Here is a 23,114-nt window from a genome sequence, read left to right as displayed (position 1 = left end):
TTTATAAAGACAGAAGTGAGTACTTTTCAGGCTAAACAGCGGACGGGATGTGCTGATGTCTCCGGGGAGCCGTTGTTAGTTTACTTCCTACGCAAAAACTCTCACATCTCTACCGAGCCTGCGTCTGGAATTGGGTTGAAAAGTTCATGTTTGCAAAATAAATGCGAGCGGGGATTGCAGTTGTGCGCCGTAGTCCATTCAGCCGGATCGGTGTGGACTTTGACACATAGTTGGCGTGACTTATCGTTTCTGGGGGGAAATGAGTGAGCCGTAACGCGGGAATTGAGACGGTTATAAGGCTAAAAAAAGTGGGTGTCGGGAGATTGATTCAAGTAGGCTCACTTAATCCAATACACATTAGGTGCAGTGTGCCCGCGTCATCTAATGAGATCAGAAACTCTCAAAACGAGTTATTAGAGTTTTGGGGTTTATGATGAGTCATCAAACTTCACCACCGGGTATGAAGATGCTAATGTAATGTCAACAAAACTTTTGCAGTTTAGTGTCACCTATCTATCTAATACATGTGGTTTGAATTTTTTTTAGCTTGTCTTTGAAGAAACCCTGGAAATGGTCAAATTGACCTTAAAATCGCGCCTTCCAACAAAAATCTGCAAATTTTATGTTGCTGGATGTAAAGAACTTCGGATGCTGATTTTTTTTTTTTTAATTAACAAAGACCGATTTTCGAGGAATGGCTTTTGGAGACTTTTTTTTGTGGGTCTACAATACACATGCATAGCAACCCTCAAAATGTTCTAATTGTAAAACGAATCTGACCCTTTTATTACTGAAACCAACACGGCTGTGTGACAATTTGCAGATCATTAGAAAAGGTGCACAGGTCGATACGGCATTAAACGTATAAATGTGGCTCACTGCACCTTTAAAAGGTAGTTTTGGATTTGACAAAATAAAGTCAAATATGTGAGGCTCATTGTGGAATCACACCACCGTCTCGAAGATTTGGACAGGATATGTCACAAATAATGACCTATTTTGACATGTATTGACAGTTAAGAATGTTCAAAATTTCAAATGACCTTAATTTGACCTTGGAAGGGATTATTCAGATTGTTGTTAAATGTGTTTTTTAGTGTTCCATTCCTATGGCAGCAACATGATCTTGCCTTTTTGTGAAGTCCTTACCTGCAGTATCTGGTCTTTGTAAAGTGAGACCACTTGGGTCCGATAATGATATTAGTGGTCAAATGACTTAACTTGTAGGCATATAAAGCACCTCGTTATGTTTCAAATCAAGTCATGGCCCGAGTCTCAAGTCTACTAGTTTATTTCAAGTCATCAAAACAAGTCGACTAAGTCCCGATCTCTTGTATGTCCAATGGGAAATTTGCTTTTTTAAAAAAAAGTAATTCTACTTGACTATAAATAAAAACATTTCACCTTCAACAAATCAGTTCTCCAAACATTAAGCACCGTAACGGTACGCGTCACTCACCAGATGGTTGGTGGCTCGGATCCCTCCACCTCCAGGTAGTCATACTTCTCCTCGGTGTGGAAGTCTGTAAAGACGACAGAGATGGTGTCTCCGGGTTCGGCCAATAGGATCCAAGTACAGTCGGCCTGGTTACCATAGTTGCCGGGGTAACCGGGACTGGTCACCACCCCACTGCCGCCCCGCACAGTGCCCCCACATGTGTCCTCAGCTGTCAATCAAATCAGAGTGACAAATAGAAAAACCTGGGTTAGGGAGAGGAGGAGGGACTGAAGGGCGGACTTTTTTTTTTTTTTTTTTTTTTTTAGACGGGTGGGTCAATTCAGGGAAAAAAAATGGAATGTGAAACCCATTTTCACTACACCAAGCAGGCATGACAGCCCAACGCCCCGCCTTCTCTCTCCCAATACTGCTTCAATGTTAGAAATGGGGTTGCCAATTGTTCTTAATGATCAATTTGATTTTGCTAATATAAATTTTTGTTGTGTGGGTGGGGGGGCGGGGGGGGGTAGGCTGCAGTTCCTGTGGTCGACACCCAAATGACATTTGACACTCTCTCTCCTCAATTACAAAAAAAAGATTGCGATTATTGGCTGATTTGCTGCGTAACAGATAAAGACACATGGATCGGCGCTGTGCACACGGTATAAATTATAAACATACAATTTATACAGAGGACGGGGTTGGGGGCTGGGGGGGGGGCACTGGATGACATTGGACCTTTTCGCTGCACTGGGGCATCAGTTAAAAGTTAGCAACTGTTGCTTAAATTGGTGCCCCAGTGGAAAAAGATACAATGTTGAAACCATTTTTCCACTGTGACTATAAATTATACCGGTATAATTTATAGATACTGTGTAGACACTAAGGAGGCAAATCAGAAAGACAACACATTCTTAGAGGACGAAGACACCAGCAAGTGCAGTTTTCACGTTTCCCGGCAGAAACAACTCAAGCGTCAAACTGCACTGGCTGATGGGTACGTCGACGGCAAAGGCGCGACACCCTGCAGGCGGGCCACAGGGGGTGCCGCCTTCAGGGTGGCTAAGCCCCACCCCCACCCAAAAATATCAAGCGTAAACACAGTAAACAGATCAGACGCACACACTCGCACGGCAGACAGGAAGTACAGCACGGGACGAGTCAGGAATAGATCACAGGCACGGGTCGGGAAAAAGAAAACAAGACGTGGGATGAAAGGAAGGGAAAATAAAAGGCAGGATTTAAGCATTAGGGTCCAGTCTTAGCTTGTGTCAAATGTATTGAAGATGTGCATCAATATAAAGTAAAACAAAGCTAAATGCTGGGAAATGTGTTTATTTGTTCATGAGACGTAATGTTGCCTTGTTGTTGAATACCATAAAAAAAACACACGTTAGAAATAACAAATCGGAATAACAGCTTTTGTGATCGTCATTTGTTTACGTTTTTCGAAATTAACTATTCATTGCTATTTTCTCTGAATAGTATTTCGAAAAATATGGGTTAATGTTGGTAGCAGAGTCTTGTAGTGGGAAGCAAGTTAGTCTAGTTCGGTTATTTTTTAATTACTGGTTAAGTAGATTGAATCGACCATTAACTTTAACAGTACCGTTCAAAACTCAGTTTACTTTAACAACGTGAGTAACCATGTTTTGAACAACACATATTTAATGGTCGACTTGGTAACGGGCGGGTTGATATTTTAACACGTGGTTAAAATAACCGAGAATTGAACAACCGGGCACCGGTGTTTTGAAGTTCAGTTCCTTCTCATGTGGAGGTTACATGTTCTTCCCATTCTTGTATGGGTTTTCTCCAGTATGCTCTCATTCCCCAAAAATATGCACGATTCATTGAAGACTGTATTGCACATAAGTGCAAATGTGGGCATGAGTAGTTTCCGTATATTTTCCTGAAGGTAAGATGGAGTCATCTATTTGAGCAATATATGTAACTGCTGATATTGTCTCTTCAATAGATCTCTTTTTTTCCTTTCTTGGTCTCATTTAAGTTTCACTCAAGCTCTTCAAACATGTTTGGGTTTGTGTCCCATTTTTGCTAGCCTGTGGACAACCTGATTGTCATTTTTTTTTTCTTTCAGACTCTCATAACAATAACAAAAAATCTTATGTTCAGCCACTCTTGTAAGCAAATGGCCTGTGGCAAAGTAATGGACTGAGGCTCAGTGTTTGGGTACCTGACAGGTACTGCTTTAAGATGTCAGTGTCCAGTAAAAATAAACAAAAAGACGAGTCTGTCAATGGGAAAAAGGTCAGGTTTGTAATTACGATATTATTTGAAGAAAAGATTGAGACAAAACCGTCAATTTCATCTACCTGTGGCGACATCACTATGATAGCCTTATGGACTTTTTTGTAAGCTGCTTTCACACCTCGGGGCTTGAAGTCACCCGGAATAGCTGCGCGTCAGTGGGATGGCAACCTGGCAATTTGCAGAAGGTGAGAAAGTGTCTGACACCGGCACCGACGCCTGCTGCATTCTGTATGGACACCACTGCGGTTTGTTGTATTAGGAAACATCCCCTTAGGTATTGCTGTGTTTGTGCTATCAAATACAGGAGAGGTGGAGGGACCGACTTTACCACTGTGGTTTCAGGGCGGGGGCCAACGGGAGTTAATCTATCAGCAAGTTTTTTTTTTCTTCTGTCCAGCTTCACTTTAGTGGTGTACTCGTACCGCACACCGCAACCAGGGGAGGCTGAACTTGTGTTTCAGCACCTAAGCACTGACCCGCAAGATGGAGTTCTCAGTGTGCGGCTGTGTCGTTTCACATCACATCAGCGGGCCACACTTTTGCCCTTTGCTTTACCTTTTCCCGCAGTTGTACCAGCTCTTCACCCTCCCCAACCGCCACTGTCTTAACGTGTCTTCTGGCCATAAAACACTGGGTGGTAATCACGGTTCATACACAACATTGTGGAGTGACTGTGTGTCAAGAGATGAATGGAATCATCTCTGCACAGGCTAAGATTGTTTTTACACTCGAAAAACTGTTGTGTCAAAAACAACAAAGAGCTGACCCAACTTTTTGGGGTTTTACATACAACCCCAAAAAATTCTGTCAAAATGAACAACCCCAAAAATGTTTTGTTTTGGGGGTTTTGGGACCAAAGTACCCTAAAAAAAAATGGGTTATTGGTACTAAACTGAAAAATGTGTTCTGTTTGCACACAAAAAAAAACTGCAACAAATAATCAATAACAATAATTGTTAAATGAATAAATCAAAAAAATTGGTGAGTCCCTTTTTGACCCATATTGGGTTATTTTTTTAACAACAACAACAAAAAACAGTTGGGTCCGCAATAGATCAATTTGCATAAAATAAAATAAAAATGGACCCAACAACTTTCTGTGTTCTTTTGCAGAAAACAACCCCAAAAACAACTCCCGCCCAAAAAAGGGTTATCTCGTACAAAAACAAAAAAACAGGAAGTTGGGTCAAACTGACCCAAGTAGTAGATCGGTCCATATTTGGGTTAATTTTTACTCAACTGTTTTTAGAGAATAAGGCACAGGGACTCACTTACATTATGGGACAACGCTCCATACTCTAATTCCTCTGAAAGTTTTTTTTTCTTTATACATGCCTTAGTAGGGACTGCTTTTCTGGTTAGCAAACTCATCAGTCTCTCGTATCCAGGTGTGAAAAACTGGCATTAACAAAGTGTTTCCAAAAACTCCAGAAAAAAAATACAACAGAGCAAGTTCTTCAAGAGAATACGGATTAGGACCATTGCTAACCAAAACAGCAGCACCGAACATAAACAGTCAGTTTGTCAGAAAAAATAAAAATACAAATTGTGGAGTATGTAAGCATATTTCCTGAGCCTTGTTATGTCGGATATTGACTGCTATTTTTCTCTCTCTTCTGTTTTTCTACACTGTATTTGGCGGCACCTTTTTATTTGGTTTTTGAACCCCGCTATCACCGCTCATATTGTTTAATATGATTTCATAGATGATCTTGTACAACAAATGTGGATCTTGCTGACCAACGGACAATAATGAATCCCAGCGTAAATCTCCACACAGGTGTTTTCTTCCCATCCCTTCCCTCTCACGAGGCATTAGGGTTTTGATTCCTGCTTCTTAGCCTTCTTATCCCCGTCTGCATTTACCATAAACCCCCCACTGCGCTGTCATCAATATCCGTCATCGGAGTATTCCTTCTTTATCCCCCCCCCCCGTCTCGCTGCGTGCTTCCTGAAGATCTCCCCTTCTTTGCTCCTCTTGCTGCTGATTGCTTTTAATACTTTTTTTTCTTTTTAGCTCTCCACTCCTCACCACAACCGCTATAATTCCTTCACTTGTTTGCATCGCTGGCACGGTGAAATCGCCGATCCCCCGGCGCACAATTTCCAAAAACACAGCGGGTTCAATCAGCCGCTGTCAGCGTGAAGGGATTACTGCCCGTCTATATCATCTGCTTTTTTTTTTCTCCTCTCCCGGACTTCAGGCTTCATCCATCCTGCTGCTCTCTTATCTACATCCACCCAGCCATCCATCAACCTCTCCATCCGTAGTGTGTGGTACTGCTCCATGTATAGCCATCAGTCAGGCCAGACCAATGCTGCTTGCTCCTGAGTTTACCTTCTGGGAATAATTAAATGGACTCTATATGTGCAAGACGGCAGTGAATTTCTCCCTAACAGCCCTTTTCATTTGTCCTCTTCACCTAACATAAAATGTAATGTAACTGGTCACCCCCGCCCTATTTGCAGTTGAATAAACACCACAAACGCCTCCAGACACAATTTGTAGAAGTATATATTTTTTTCATGTCATTTTTGCTCCATTTTCAATAATAAAGTCGAATGGGTCATTCTTGAACAGCAGCTCCTTGAAGCTCGCCGACGTTCCCCATCACGACTTCCAGGAAAGACGTCTGCCTCACTTTGGGGGGTGGGGGTGGGGGTGGGGGGGGGGGGTCGGCAGTCCGTTTCCACTTGGATTGGTACCGCGCGAGAAATCTGATGCCATCTGACACCATCTGGCCTTCTACGCCCTCCTCCCAACCAACCCCTGCCCGACCAAAAATACTCATATTTGATTTCGCCAAATAGCTACACAGTCTACATACATCATGATACTGAGTTACAGGCAGATAACAAATCTTTTCAACATTCAGCGCCAAAATCACCATGATGGGTAGAGCGACAAAAAACAAGAACTCAAGAACCTGTCGAAAAAGACCCAGGAAGTCTGCCATTTTGGTTTCAGAAGACCGTTTTGCCCAATTTCTACCAAACTTGAACCTCATATACAAGATGGATGGGTGAGACTAAGTTACAATATATTTTGAGTATTTGTCATCTTGTGTGGGCGCCATAGTTAGAATATTCACCTTAAAACGGATATTCATTGTGGTAAAAATTGTAAAATGTTTTTTTTTTTTTTTTTTTTTTTGATAATGATGATGACATAAATTACCGAATGAACAATACTGAGCTCTCCAGAAAAAAAAAAAAAATCAAAAAAATAATTAAATTTTAATTTAATTTAATTCACTCGCAGCCATTTTCAAGCAACCCTTTTCGCTCCCGGCTGTTTTCATGGATTTTGACAGATTTTGCAAGGCCCACAGAATATTGTCTTCTATTTCTATAACAACATGGAACCTACCAAAAGAAAGATTAGAGTCTCTTTCCTCAGGAAAAAAAGTATATTTGTATCTGTTTCCTTTTTGCAGCAATTAGCATTATAATATAGCTAAGTGTCATCATTATTCACATTCCTGTTGAAAACACTGGGGAAAAGAGCTTGTTGCAACATGGCCCTGGTTGATCTCTTATACCTTACTGCCACCTGCTGGCGTTTTTTTTTTGTAATAACTACCATTGATTTAAGCGACTTCTTCAGGTCAGAGGCTGCATTAAAGCCTTCTGTATGCTTGAGCAAAAAAAAACAAAAACGTTTTTATACGTTTTTGGGAGCAAATGAATTAATATGGTCTATCTCACAGGTTTTCACCAATTGCATCATGGATATGGAACCTATCCCTGCAATAAACACATCGCTATCCATCTGTAGCCAGGCATTATGCGTTTACGCCAGACAAAATTTAGTCTCTTACTATAAGTCAGTATATTATCTTTCACACGCTCAATCGTGTCAAAAAGCTCACCAGTCGACGCCCCTCGCTCGGCAGCTCTATATATCATCAGAAAAAGTGACAACATCTCTGCCACGCTGGCACATAAACAGAGTGGGCGCAGTGACCTTCAGTGCCGCCCACCATCTGTCCACAAATCATGGAGCAGCTGCTGTCTGCCACTCAACTAACTCGCCCGACATTTAGCCCAATTAGGGCAGGAAAGCGATGGAACGCTCCATCGTATGGCGGAGATGCGTGACGACGTCAATGATGGATGGCGTTTTTAATACCGACAGCGCGAGCGTTTGACCCTTGATTACATTCAATTTCCAAGTCAGATAAAATCTGCGTGTCATTATGCCGCTATGGTTATTTCCCTAACTAGTGATACTGTTTAACCCCCGTGATTTATGGAGCTCACTGAATAGAAAGCAGAGAGTTCATTTTTTAAGTGCCTCAGCGGCAGATCGCCAATTGACTTGTTTTTAATTTACCACTCAACAAAAGAGAATTAAACATTGTATACTTAAACACTAAACTGGTACACCAAATAAAATGTTATCTTATAAAGGCTCGCTAGCTTCATGCTACCAATGGGAAACGCCGCAAATGGGCTAACGGGAGTTAGCGAGCATAGATGTGACGGTAATTGTAAACCATCAAACAACAACTATTTTTGACTTTTTCTTTTTCTTTCTACTACTCATAAAGACATTTTAATGCAAATGAAGGTGTTATTTTTATTTGATTTATTTAAAAAAAAAAATCTGGAGGTGAAGGTGTTATTTTTAGATGTATGGCTTCAAAGCCTTTTAAGACTTTTTAAGGATCCACGGATTTTGTGCTACGGCTGCGATGCGCCACTTTTAAGGGGTTCCCTGCGTGAAACAGGCCCGTGATTAACACCTCACAGCGAGACGCCACCGTTCACCGCAACCTTTTTTGTTACGAGCTGCCATGTTCCCCTCGAGTAAAACGATCCGACGAGAGCGATTGCGGTTGAAGAATCAATCATTTGGCGCGCGTCCCGACGCTTCATTTCTCTCTGCGTCGTTGAGCGAACGCCACCCCCGCCGCTTTTGGAAATTATCTCAGCCGAGAAGAACGATAAGAGGCGGGGCACAAGTTAAGGGTAAACAAAGCAAAAGAGACAAGACGGCGTCTGTCTAAATCCGGAGGGGGATCAAGATGAATGAATCAAGCGTCCCCCCGTTTTCTCATTTGGGTGTTGAGAAGAGTTTCGAAATGATCAAGCCCGACGATAAACTCCTGAAGTTGTGAGTGATTGTCTCTACCGCTCATTTGTCCTGCACTGCACATCTCCCTTGCTATTACTCACACACGTTTAAGCTGTGTATGAGGATGTGTGTGTGTGTGTGGGGGGGGGGGGGGGGGGGGGTTACAGCATCAGAGAGAGACCTCCGTTATCTGTGAGTGTTAAATGTCATCCGTGACATCTTGAACAAATAATGCGTGCCGGGAGCGTACGCATCGCAGCCCCAATGGGATAGGATCCACTCATCTCCATGGCACCGATTCATTCTTTCTCGCGGAAAAACAAACCCACGGAAATTTGCCATAACACTATAAACCACAAAGGTGTCAAATTGCTGCAGATTTGTTTGTTAGCCAGGTCGATAACGCAAAATAATAATAATAATAATTAATAAATAAAAATTCTCCTGTTAGTAAATTCTGTAGTAAATTTGACTATATTTAGTGTGTGACCAAATAGACTCAGTTTTAGAGTATTATTTACACTTGGAAGAGAAAAAAAAACAAAGAATTGAAAAAAATAATAAATAAAAGTCAGTCAAGTGTTGAGGAACGAACTCACGACCTTCAGCCGATCTACTCCTGCTGTGCTTAGGTGGTACTGTCGTGAGTTTGTTCTTCAACCCTTGAGCGATTTTTATTTTTTTTCCCAATTCTTTATTTTACTCTCTTCCAAGTGTAAATATTAGCCTAATCTAAAACTGAGTCTATTTGGAGTCAAATTTACTTTACAGAATTTACTGTGTAGAGGCAGTTGAAACATGTTTGATCCAGCTTTTCAAAATTGAATCTCTACAAAAAGCAGGTGTGAAGTGTCCGATGAGTGAAGCATATAATGAAAGAGAAATCACAATGAACGCAACGCTAATCACCGCATGACTTATTATGGGCTGTTACAAGTAACGTCCCCGGGGTCCCATTAACTTTTAGCGCTTTAGAAGAAAGCATTCGTCGCATCAGGAAAAGGTCACGCACAACAAAAAAGGAAGAAAAAAAAAATCAAGACGGCGCACCGAGAAGTGTCACTCGTGTTTTCCGACGTGTGAATTCTTACCAGATTGCTGTCAGCTAATACAGCCGCCTTTAATAAGACGCTGCCACAAAGGATTTGATAGATAAATGCCACACGTCTCGCAAAATAAAGAAAAGGAGATACAACTTTTAATTGTCTAAATCCTCGCAATTCCTTTGAGGCTAGCTACGGTTTATGCAGGCTGTAAGGTGTCATTAAAACACAACAAGCACGCGTATAATGTTCCATTTTATTCCATCAGTGTATCCATAAAGACGCTGTGGTTGTTAAGGGATGCCAATAAAAATACTTCCCAACTTGTATCGTGACAATTTTCCTTGGACTTCCCCCATTGTCGATCCAAACAAACAAATCTTTCTCTCCACTCTCCACTTAAGCACCAGGGCTACTACTTCCTCACGACTCTGGCTGGAAGTGTTCGGTTTAGGTGAACGGTATGGGATTTTTTTTTCTCAATAGGTTTTAGGTGAACTAATGAATACACACTCACTCGCACGCACGCACGCACACACACATAATCACCCACATACAAAAAAAATAATAATAATAAAAATAAAAATAAAAAAGGAGAGCAATGATGATGACATGTCAAATCGGTAAAATTACCGAATGAACAATACTGAGCTCTCCAGGAAAAAAAAAAAAAAAGTGGACATTGATTTTGGTGGCATCTCCTACAAGGCACACGAGAAGGCCATCTTGTAATCCTGACAAGACTGTGATGAAACGCCATCAGATGACGGACAGAAGAAAGAGTCATCAGAGACTTGAAACAAAACAGAAGGTCAACTTTAATACGTCTCGTCCAATTGTTCGTTCTCGGGCGCGAGTAAAAAGCAGGGGAAGTGACAGCAAACCAAAGCGATACGGCAGCTATTTTTTTTTTCTGTCGCTTTTTTTGTGACAAGTTTATTGAACCTGACCTATATGGCAGGAAGAAAACACATCTCTTTTAGCTTCCCGATTTTATCATTATTTTTTAACAGCCTGTCAGCCATCAAGAAAAGGTATAATACAGTGTATATTTATTTTTTTTAAATATTCCAGAACAATACTCCTGTCCTGTTTTCAACACAATGAACCCATTCCTCACATGGTGTAGGGACACTAGTGCCTTGAGATACAAGTTTAATTTGTTCTATGGCAACTCTCATAATAATAAAAAAAAAACTTACAGCTCACCTGTCCCCATTCAAATGAATTGAAATGAATATTATATGAATTTAATATAGCATTATAGCAACATTTATTATTTTACTTTGCAAAACATAGTAACATAACTACAGAGGATGTAAAGAATTAAAGGTTTTGCGCATCATGTTTATATATTGCTGCACCATCTGTTGTGCACAATGCGTCCACCGGAGGCAGTTTAAAACAGGCATGGAGGGAAAACAAACCAATAAAAAGAGTTTCGCAAATACTGTAAGTGACTCGGTAAACTGCAGTACGTTTTTCGCATAAAATAAAGCATACATGCCTGAATATGGTTACATTGTCTGTCTACATGTGTTGCTCTGTAGTTTGTATTCAAATATCAGTTGGTTAAAGGTTTAACACCATGGCTGTGGATACTACACGTCTATGGCCCTTTGAATTGTGTGTTAGCTTAGCATTGAGCAAGCAGAAGGGTTGTGGTTGTTTTACATACACAAACAAGTAATTATCTTTGTTTGTTTGTTTGACAGTAATCCGGACCTTAACATGCCTGAAAAAAAAAAAAAAAAAACGGTTCTTGGGGTTTTTAACATCATCACCCAAAATTCACTCACCCACAGTAAAGTTTAAATAATAATAATATTAATAATAATAATAATAATAATACATTGATACAAAATTCGGTAGACATGTTTATCATGAGCCACAAACAGAACCAGGTACTCATGACACATAATTGATGCTAAATTGCAGAGATTTTTCTTTCTTAATTTTAGTTTATTTTTGGATACACCATCCAATGTGTACTGAGCATCGCACAACCGATTGAATGAACGCCTAAAATCAAACAAGACCCGAGTTAAAGTTGTTATTCTGCTCTGCTCGTTTGTTCCTTTTGCTCCGGTATCTCTCAACTCCAGGACCACTCGGTAACAAATTCACCCCCCAAGCTCGTCACGAAGGCATCATGGGAGCTCTTGCGGCATATCTGAACGCACAACCTGGCTCTACTCAAAGCTAACTTTGGACGAGCGAGGTAGAAACTATATGACAGGAAAAGAAAAGTGTGTGTGTGTGTGTGGGGGGGGGGGGGGCGTATATGATGACTGATGATTTCAAAAGTGGGGGGCTTGAGGCAAGGCAAAACCAATTAGAAGTCACAGTGGAAGCGGGTGGGCGGGCGGTCCACCGGAGGGTGAACGGGAAGCAAGACGGATGGATATTGGATAGAGACGAAGAAGATCAAGACGGTGATGGAGGGGCGGGAGGATTATTGGGAAGACAAAGGGGGAAACGGGACGGCGGATAAATAACAGAGATGCAGATAGACACAATGAGAAAAGAGGATGGAAGATTGTTTGATGGGGTAAATTTGAGATAGGAATCCCAGATGGTGTGTGCTGAGCTGGCTTGTTGTTTACTTGCAGGATGCTTGTTCACAATCCGCAATTGACATACCGGATGAGAAGGCTAATAAGATGTCTGCCAAAGCAAGCGACGACAAATGAGAGAGCTGCACAGCTTAGTTTACGCAAACACATTGACATTTTGATTAAAAATAAATAAATAAACAAATAGATATATATATATATATACATACATACATATTTATATATATATATATATAAAATATGATGTAGCTTTTATAACTTAAGTTGCCGTTAACTGTACTTGGTTTTCTTGATGCAGGGCACAGGAAGGGCTGCCCATATTTGGAAATTGTTGCTTAGCAACCTACCAAGAAGTGGCCTGGTGGCTTTTCCCACTGGCTTGGACATGACATAGAGCACAACTAGTCAATATATATTTAAATGATCATGGTACAGATTTTCATCCGTCGCCGTGCTTTTTGATCCATGTCACAGGATGCCATTCCTCTTGTGTACATACATTTAAAAATCATGAATCCATTCCCAAAAATGAATGTAAAAAAGAAGAACTACAATGTTTTGAAGAAAAGTAGATTTTGTCTTCTGTAACACAAATATAACCAATATTTACTATGGGTCATTGACCAAAACCTTACAAAATAACCTGAGAAGAACTGGCTCCAAAAAATAGAAACATACTCTCAGATGACCATCATTAAGTGCTTTATTTTGTCTTTTTCTAGCAATTTTCTCCAATATGTAACCCACCCACTATCACCTATTCATGTTGCTGAGTCATTATTGAAAGGCCAATTGCATTCATCTTTGTTTTCGTCTTTTGAATTTGTCTCCATGGTGATGGAAATCGTCAACTTGATTTGATGTGTGCGCAGACTTTGACCCTGCGTGATCTGCTAGCGTGTGAGCGGCTAAGCCGGACTGTGCGTCTGCGAGTTCGTGCGCGTTTTGAATTATTGATGACACCAAAGCGGTCCACTGGGGAAGGGGGGGCGGAATGCAACACTACTCACACTTGTAATATTCAATACGTGTACGCTTAAAATATTCATGGCCTGCAAGAGATCGACATCTTTCGACAGCCTGCGAATGGACATGAGGCAAACCCGTTTGATGATGTAATATATACGTATGTTTAATCACCAAAGTCCAGGAAACTCATTCACTCCCAGCCATTTTCACTAAAGCAACCCCCTTCGCTTCGGGGCTGTTTTAATGAATTTTGACTGATTTTACAAGGCCCACAGAATATTGTGTTCTATTGCCATAAAAACATGGAACCTACCAAAAGAAAGGTTAGAGTCTCTTCTTAAATCAGTAAGAAAATTATATTTGTACCTGTTTCCGTTTTGCAGCAATTAGCATTATAATACAGCTAAGTTTCATCATTATTCATAAACCTGTTGAAAACACTGGGGAAAAGAGCTTGTTGCAACATGGCCATGGTTGATTTCTTATACCTGACTGCCACCTGCTGGCCGTTTTTTGTAATAACTACCATTGCTTTAAGCGACCTCTTTTGGTCAGAGGCTGCATCAAAGCCTTCTGTATGCTTTAGCATAAAAAAAAACCATTAAAAAACTATTAATTACGTTTTTGAGACCATGGCAATATTTAAAATAAAACGTTTATGTTTTTGGGAGCAAATGAGTTAAAAAATGGAAAACTACAGTATTTTCACAAATAATGGCTATATAATAATGGCTACATTTTATTTGTAAAGTGCATTTTTGGAAAAAAAAATTAAAATAAAAAAATATGAGAAATTTTATGTATAAAGTTATATGTCCGCTGAACAAATCAGAGAATTCCATAATCATGGCTTTACTAGCATCACATTTAGCACTACTGGAAGCATTGGTGGTATGTTAGTCTCCTCTGAGGTCTTTTGACTTTTTATTTGTGTGTTATTTATGTTTTTTAAAGTGTTTTTTTTTTTTTACTAATTGCACTGTTAATATGTAGTGAATGGTTCTTTTGTGTTGTCTTTTATATCCTTTTTATGCATTTTTTTTTTTTTGCTTTTTCCTGGACCTTTTGAGTCTGTAATAACGTTAATTATTATTATTATTATTGTTAGTATTATTATTATTACTATTATTATGGTCACTTGAGTGCTAATTATTGAGCAGGGTACTCATTTTAGAGTTGAAAATTGAAAACCATCAGCAACTGGAAATAAAAGCTAAAATGTATGTAATTAAAATTAACATATGTAATAAAAGCGTCTGTTTTTTTGCAGTTTTTAATCAACTTACTGTGAACGTTCACGACATGGATCTAGCTTCCCTTCAGGGCAGAGATAATGCTCGACACTGACTATTTCCCGGAACACAATATGTTGTATCTCAATATCTCAATGCCATGCATTGGTGAGCAGCTTGATTGCCTGCCTCACTGTGGATGAACCGCTCATGCATGTCGACTCACGATACACAAACAAGACACTTGTGTGTGTTTTGTTCTCAAGTCGCATTATATCACACAGCATATTGTTATGTGTTCATGCTAGTTGAGCTAAATGTCCAATCTAAACAAAAATACTGTGCGTATACGCGCTGACGTTTCCTCAGGGAATGTACGTTTGTGCGACTACTTTTGAACCGCATGTGTTGCTGGTCCGTGGGAATTGAACATAAGTGGTTTGGATATATGCAAAAAGGGCACTTACACTTCATCCATTCCCGTTCGAGGACGGAAGGAGAAATGAGAAAATAATCATAACAGGAGAGAAAATGTGCACTCCAATGCCTGAGTGTGTGATATCAGACAAGGCCGCGTGGGAATTTAGCAGAAAATCATACAAAAATAGGTGTCTTGTCCAAATAGAGGACAGGCTCCCTTGGAAATTACATTCTACCGCCCCAAGTGCAGACCTCCACCAAGGCCAGCCAATCACCAAAGCACCAACTTCAACATCATGCATGTAGAATATTCAATGTTTTTGGGGGATTTTCTCAAGTAACACAAAGGAAATACAATGCTTTACTTTTCCAAGAAAGAAAAAAAAAACACAGACACAAACATTAACTGTGCTGTTTTTGTGCTGTATTGGATTTAGCTAATCTTAACCTAAACCCAAACAGCAACCCAAACCTCACCACAAAACAATCACCAACACCAAACCTAGCCCCAATCCCACTCCAAAAAATACTTGAAAATTCACAGTGTTTCCCCTTTCACTTAATAACACACCCTCTCTATCTCCATGCAATGCGTCCTACTTAATGGAAATTTCCATCTAATCGGCATCTGTATAGCACACGAGCAACATGTCGTCTCACCGTGTTGCCTCATCTTTTTATGCAAAAAAAAAAAAATCACATTATGCATGCAGATGTCATGCCACAACAGTGGTCTCGGCGGTAATGCATCACACCTCCCTCCCTGGAAAAAAAAACACATCCATCATCATTCCCATGACAACTGGTGATAGAGCTGTCAATCTCCCCAGGGGGAGGGGAAACGTCTGTATGCTAAACAAACATGAGGAAGACAACAATCACACACACAGGTGCATTGAGGTTCATCATTAAGTGATGCAGAAGGCATACCAACAGACCAGTCATGATCTTAGTAAATAATATGCACTAGGATACTTCAGGGCGGACGCCTGTGCAAAGGGTGGGATTGTGTCGCGGTGGTCGCGGCATTGGATTTAAACCAGGGGTGTTAGGCAATTCATATTTTTAATCGTAATTAACCGAATGACTTCAATAGTTAACTCACGATTAATCACAAACTTGATGTCTTCTAAATGTACAATAAAATATTTCTTTCTAAGTTTTCATACTCTTGTTAACATAAAAGTGATTTTTTTTTTAACTACTAGAAATATGGCTGCATCTTTTAGTCGGATACAGTAATTTCATAATAATTCATAAAATTGAGTTAAAATTAAAAAGATGTTCTGTAAAAAAAAACAGTGTGATATTGATTTGTGTTGGTCATTTTTCTGCCACTAGATGGCATAATTGCATTTGTAAGACATTGGTGAAAGCTCAGTGCATTTTTTTTTTCATATTAAGAGCTATCTAATCTTTAACATGTAGTGACTTGTGAAATTCTGCACATTTTTAAAATGATAAAATACAACTTGAATATTCAATTTATTACTATTAAATTCTGACGTGGACGTGTCTGCTGCGTTGCAACTGGAATCCTCCCAGCACAGGCTTTGCAATTAAGGAGCAGTCATTAATCGCGTGTTTAAAAAAAAATAGTGGCGTTAAAGGACAATTAAATTAACTGAGAATTAACACACTAATTTTGGCACCCTTAGAAACAATTTGGGTGGCAGTATGTTATTAATGTGGCGTCCCAGTGTTCCGAGCTTTGGGACACATGACAAATGTCGTACAGTGATGTGGTAAAATAAATGTAAAAAAAATAAAATTCTCCCTACACATCAAAGTAGTTTATGGACGAGCCTACACTACCCCAGATCCAATTTAGAATTGGATGGACCCATTCCCTTCTTTTAGCTGCCACTCGTCTCCTCTTCCTTATTATAAGTAATGCCAGAGCTCCCTTGCCTACCTCAGCTTCAAACCAGCAGCAAAACTCGCAAGACTACTTCCTGTTCGGTCGCTTAGCAACCAGCAACCAAATATGAGCAAAGATTTATCTTTTGCCAAATAGTAGATCTACTTCCTGTAGTCCTGACAAACAAAATCAAATGTATCTCACCTTGCAAATATTACTTAAAACATAACCGTTTTATGACCTAATTCAAAGCCGTCCAACATTACGGCCTGTATTCCACAGAATTCAAAAACTCTCTAGAGTGGAAGAGAGATGAAGTTTTCCACTGTCACTACACCCCGCCGACACGTCCTGATCATAACCTTTAGCCCCTCCGCTCCCGAGCCGCCTCCCCCTTCCCTTTCCCTCCATCTTTCGACGTACAAATTCCTTCCCTTCCTCACCTCGCTTCCCTCTCATTGTCAGATTAAACTGTCTATCCTGCTGTCCCCCTTGAAATCCCCCGTTACACACCACCTCGGGCTGTGTGTGCGCGTGTGTGTGTTTGTTGGCAGGCCAGACACGCTTAGTGAGCATTAAACTGTCACACATTTTAAAAGGCACGGAGGTGTGCTGCGGGGGAGGCAGCCATGTCGCGAGTCAAAAAAAAAAAAAGCAGTGTCACTTCCAAATATGAAATGCGTGACATATTGCTATTTACTGTCATTTAAAAGTAATTGCCCACATTTACAAGATTATCATCCGACACGTCACACACAAAATGTTCGGTCCAGCTCTGACCTTGCACCTGAGTTGAATTATTCAGTTTTGTGTAATGGCGAGTCACAACAATTCAGTAAATTTGCTGGCCGCACATGCACAAGTTCTGTCAGATCGCAACACATTTGATCCAAAATAGTCCGACCATATTATACATGGATTCATAAATAAATTGGGTGGTGTCTGGTCGGTGCTGGATTTCACTTTCCTTTCTTTGGTCCTTCCTCGGGTTTCCTGACGGCCTCACGACTCTGGCTGGAATTGTTCGGCTTAGGTGAACGGCATGGGATTTTTTAATAGGTTTAAAAAAAATAAAATAATAATAATAATAATAATAATAATAATAATAAAAATAATAATAATAATAAATAAGAAAAAAAACACATTTTAGATGTTTACCAGTACCTAGATGTTGTAAAAAAAAAAAAGGCATACTTTGATTGAAAATTGAATTTAATGTTTAATATTACAGATCAATATGTAATATAAAGTTCCTTAAAAAAATTGCTTGCAGGTGAACCATGGGCAAGACTAGTCAAGCTAGCAGCCGCAACAATTGTTCAAGCTATCCATGATTCAAAATGAAATATTTCCAAATACATTCATACGCTGACATCAGGGACTTTTGTAGGCTTTTATTCTGAAGCCGTTCCCGGCAGCATGTTGCGGCGCAACGGCTGACTTGACTCGTTATTTCAAGTCACTATTTGCGCGTTTCGCAGCGTTGCCAACGACATCAACAACACAACACTGTCCCTTTTTTTTTCCTTTTTTTTTTCTTCTGGAGAGCTCAGTATTGTTCATTCGGTAATTTTATGTCATCATCATTGCTCTCTTTTTTTTTTTTTGACACATACACACACACGCACATACACATAATCACCCACATACAAAAAAAAACAAAAAAACACAACACCGTCTTGAACTCAAGTTCAACCTCTAATTAAGGATTCTAGAAGGGGGAAAAAACGACTTAAGATGACATTGTATTATTATATGGCGCCTGTTCCCATCATTTACTGGCGGCTCTAGCGTTTCAGCTATTCAGGTTACACCCAACATCCACCCAATTTACTCTGACAGTGTTAAAATAACACTGCTTGGATGATCGAGCATTGGAAATGTAACATTGACCGGTTTGCAATGAACTGAATTGTCTCAAATTTTAGCAGCAAAATGTGAGCAAAATTTCAGGGGCAGTCCAAACCCTAGTTTAAGGTTTGGCGTATTCCTGTGCTTTGAGTTGACTTTGGGTTCCTTACTGAAAGTCATTAATATATTTTATCCAAAGGTGGGATGTGATGTCCACAACTCATATATCATTAAAATGTGCAGGTGAATAGAGAATAGCAACTTTTCCATTTTAACAAGCTTTTCATCTCACTGCTACAAAGTATTCTACCTTATCTGGCATGAATCTTATCAAAGCACCCCTATTTCTTTAGTTTTATATTATGTATAGAGTTGGCTGCCATTGTGATTTTGTCAAAGACAAAAGTCTGATTGGACACCTGTCTCCATATATCGAGTTTTCTACGCTCTGATGTTCGAGACATAGAAAAATTATACAGATGGAGGACGTGACATCGCACCTTATGTCCTTGTCATTAGAATTCTAAGTCCAGAAAAAAAAGAAGAAGAAGAAATTTTTTTCTTATAATAAATAATTCTAAAGCCGGATACAAGAGTCCCACACTCGTTCCCATCCTCAAAATCGGCTCATGTAGGAAAACGTCTGTCTGATTCCTGAGCAAAAAATTCTTTAAACCTACTCAACCCAATTTTTACCCTTAAAGTGCTTCACCTTAAAAAGTTATAAATCTCATTACATCATCAAGTTGTCCCTGCATTGTAACTGCTTACACACATTTTGTATTCACACAGGACACACACATGGAGAGTGAACATCCTGAATCATTTAGTGGCTAAATGAGTCCCTGCTGACTCCAGCGGTGCTACTATACTCCGCTTGAGCTTGCGTGTGAGTAAATTTGTGTGTTGGAGCGTGAACCGAAACTTTGTGCCTGCTGGTGTGCACGTGTTGTGTCCGCATTGTGCGTCCCCGTTGCAGCGTCAGCATCCCGTCGCGGGGAAGGAGCCATCGCGGTAAACACATTTTTAATCCAATCACATTAGAGTTAAGTAAAGCACACCTGACATAAGCCTTCTGCACACACCGCCGCCGCCGCCGCCGCACAATGGAGTCGACTGAGGTTTGCTAACAGTAGGGCGGAAAACTTTTTTTTTTTTTTCCCCACTGACGCACTGGTGTCCTGACAAATGGAGGACCCAGATAAATTATTGCTAAAACTTGAACAATAAACAGCATTTACTGTAAGACATTTCTACTTCTTATTATTCCTTGCTTATTTTGAATTAAATCCACCCACTAATCCAACAGCACCTGGTATTCAAATTTAGATATTGGAAATTGTCATTAGTTGCAACATATGCTTCTTGAATCATAAAAAAAAACACCCTTCATAAAAAAATGTCAGCCGTAAGACCTTCCACACACAAACACACACAAAAAAACTCCTCACATTTGAGATTCACTCTTCTGAATGTTTTTCCCACTTACCCTCATTAAACTCGGGTCAAAACCTTAGCTGGGATAAAGCTATTGCTTTGGCCAAATCGATGTTAATTTGAAAGGTAGAGGTTCAGGTAAGCCCTTTTCACACTGCGTTTAGCATTGTCAAGTCCATACATTGTGTATGTGGTGAGGGGTGGGGACCACAGAATGGAGTCTTGTTGGGTGGTGCGGGTCGGCAAGAGGACTTCTGCCTCAATGGAAATTTTCGTAAGCGACGGTGTTATTTTGGCGCACTTATTTACAAGTTGTTGCCGAGCCGTAAGTTTTACTAAGCTGCGCGTATCCTCGTCCTTAAAATGAGCAGTCAGGCCTTTCTTTTGCAACAATGAAAGTCTAACCAGTAACAAAATATCCGTTTTTACTTCCTGGTAGGCTGCTATGTTTAACACTTCCAAATATGGGCACGCTGGCAACTTCTCCATTGAGTAAGTGCAGTGTGAACAGGGTTAAAGTCAGGCTACAGCCTTGTTCAATTAAAAAAATATTTTTTAAACCTTTTTAGGGGGGTTTGATTACTCGGCAATCTTCTCTTTATTTTATGGTTTGACCTATAAATATTATGATACAAATTACATAATTTGTACACAGTAAATTGTGTAGAGTAAATTTGACTATTTAGAGTGGGCTCAGTTTAAAGAGTAATATTTACACTTGGAATAGAGTAAAGTAAAGAATCAGAAAATAAATAAATAAATGTCACTCAAGGGTTGAGGAACAAACTCACGACCTTCAGCTTGGGAGCGAGCCAATCTACTCCCTGGTCCACGCAGCTCCAGCTGTGTGTTAGTATATTGTTTGTCTCAGCTGGAATCTTTCTAAATCCAAGAAAAAAAAATGTTTTTGGTCTTCTCTTGGAGGTAAACAAACAGTAGGAGTGGGATAGCTCAAGTGGAAAGTGTGGCCGTCTCCCAAGCAGAAAGTCGTCAGTTCGTTCCTCAACCCGTGAGTGACTTTTATTTGTATTGATTTTTTTCAATTCTTTATTTTACTCTTTTCCAAGTTTAAATATTAGCCTTCTCTAAAACTGAGTCTATTTGGTCCCATTCTAAATAGAGTCAAATTTACTCTAAATAGAGTCAAGTTTACTTATTTAATTTCATAAGAAATAAATTATTTTTTGTAAGCCAGCAATGACATACTATATTTGTTGCCAATAAATGAGATTTAAGATAATATTTAGAATATAATAGAGTATATTAGTTAAGAGATTGCTGTGTAGAGTTAAAGATGAAGTTAATGACAAAACTGTATTTGGACCCTTACAGTGTGAACACTTGTGCTATAGTATTGCCCACGATTGTATACAACAAGACATTAGTGTTTAATTAAGTAAAAATGCTAACAGTGAACTAACGGCGATTTTGACTGAGCGGCATCAGGTGGCGTCACGCTCCAGCTAAAGCACACAAGCCGACCCCCCGTCATTGTAGTGAGCGCACATGCCGCAAAAGTGCTATTTTACAAGCTTGTCGCCACGTGCATCTCCATAAATAAACAAACGAGTGGCTCGTATCAATAAATGAACGGCGTTGTAGCGGGAAACGTGCTCGCGTACGGCGCGCGTTCCGGTGTGATTACGCTAAAAAGACGCTTAATTGCTTGCAACTGTGTAAATACGATTACATGTGTTTATTGCCAAAAATGTGTTTGTCTCAGATTATTGATGTCCATCCAGCATGTCTGCTCTGATTGAATATAAATGCTTTTTGGAGGGAAGCTTTAAGTGACATTTAAATATGAGCTGTGTTTTTGCTTTTGCTTCTTTTTTTTTTTTACACCTCATTACAGCCTTGTACGTGTTTACCAAATGCAAACAAGAAGAGCGAAAGAAAGACCGCCTTTACATGGCAACTTTTTCTTTGGGAGTAAAGTTTTGAAAATAAAACAGAAGTGTGAGAAAACTATGCAAAAAAAAAAGGGTGTTTGTTTCTACTAATCAGCCTGCTACATACAGCCAAAATTTGGGGCAGACATCGGAGTAGGCTACAATCTATTGGAATGGAGAAACTGTTTTCTTTGGATGATATATTTTTTTCAACATTTTGTTTGAAAAGATTTGAGGGGAACCAGGAAGGTAAACTCAGACAAGCATGAGATGAAAGCCGGCTGTCAACTTGCAAAACAATGGAAGTGAATGATGAATGTAGAAAAAAAAATGAGGCAGAGTGGGAGAAGGTAGATGATGAAGAGCAGGTGCCCCGGGATGGCGCCCTGGAGCACACCTGTCGTGACTGGAGAGGGATTGAATGAGTCCTTGCTCCCTATTTACTAAGCCACATCTTTGACACCATTTTGTTGTTAAGATGGCACTCTCAGGGAAAAAAAAAATTGTCAACAGCAAATAGGCACAGTCATTGTGCATTACAATTAACGAAAAAGCTACTTCATACATCACCTATTTAGTATTTAAAGGTTTTAAAATGACCTTTCTATAGTCATTATTAATTAATGAGGGAATTCATTTAAAGGTCCGAACAAACTGCAGGTCGGACAGTTATGTTCAACTTCCAAGGCCCAACACAATAACGAAACACGGAGGGCTTAATCTCATCCTTATCCCTCCTCCGATTGTTAAGACAGCAACCGCCGTGCCGGTAATGAGAGACGGGAACATTAGAGGGGATGAGCTAAGAAATAAAATATGTGGAGAAGTGGATTGCCGGTGTGTGTGGGATGAGAAGTGTGTGTGTGTGTAGTGGTTGTGGAGTAGGAAGCAGTGAGCAGGTCTGCAGGAGAGAGATAAGACCACTTCAAGTGTCACTACAAGACACTACATTGATCTGCGGGAGACGAGGCAAGAAGACGGGGAGGAGGGGCAGGAGGGTGGGAAGCGGGTGTGATTAGTGTGAATAATAGACTCCTAAAC

General features: G+C 40.0%; 1 protein-coding gene across 1 annotated transcript in view; it reads right to left on the bottom strand.

The window, feature by feature from the left end:
- csmd3b (CUB and Sushi multiple domains 3b) overlaps window positions 1-23,114 on the bottom strand; it is a 346,686-nt gene that overhangs the window by 134,565 nt on the left and 189,007 nt on the right. Inside the window, exon 8 of the mRNA XM_077547793.1 lies at window positions 1,460-1,667. Coding sequence (XP_077403919.1) covers window positions 1,460-1,667 — 208 coding nt within the window. The remainder of the gene's footprint in view (window positions 1-1,459; window positions 1,668-23,114) is intronic.

This window comes from Vanacampus margaritifer, chromosome 17, assembly GCF_051991255.1.
Source record: "Vanacampus margaritifer isolate UIUO_Vmar chromosome 17, RoL_Vmar_1.0, whole genome shotgun sequence".
NCBI lineage: Eukaryota > Metazoa > Chordata > Actinopteri > Syngnathiformes > Syngnathidae > Vanacampus > Vanacampus margaritifer.
This window is presented reverse-complemented; position numbering and strand designations above follow the sequence as displayed.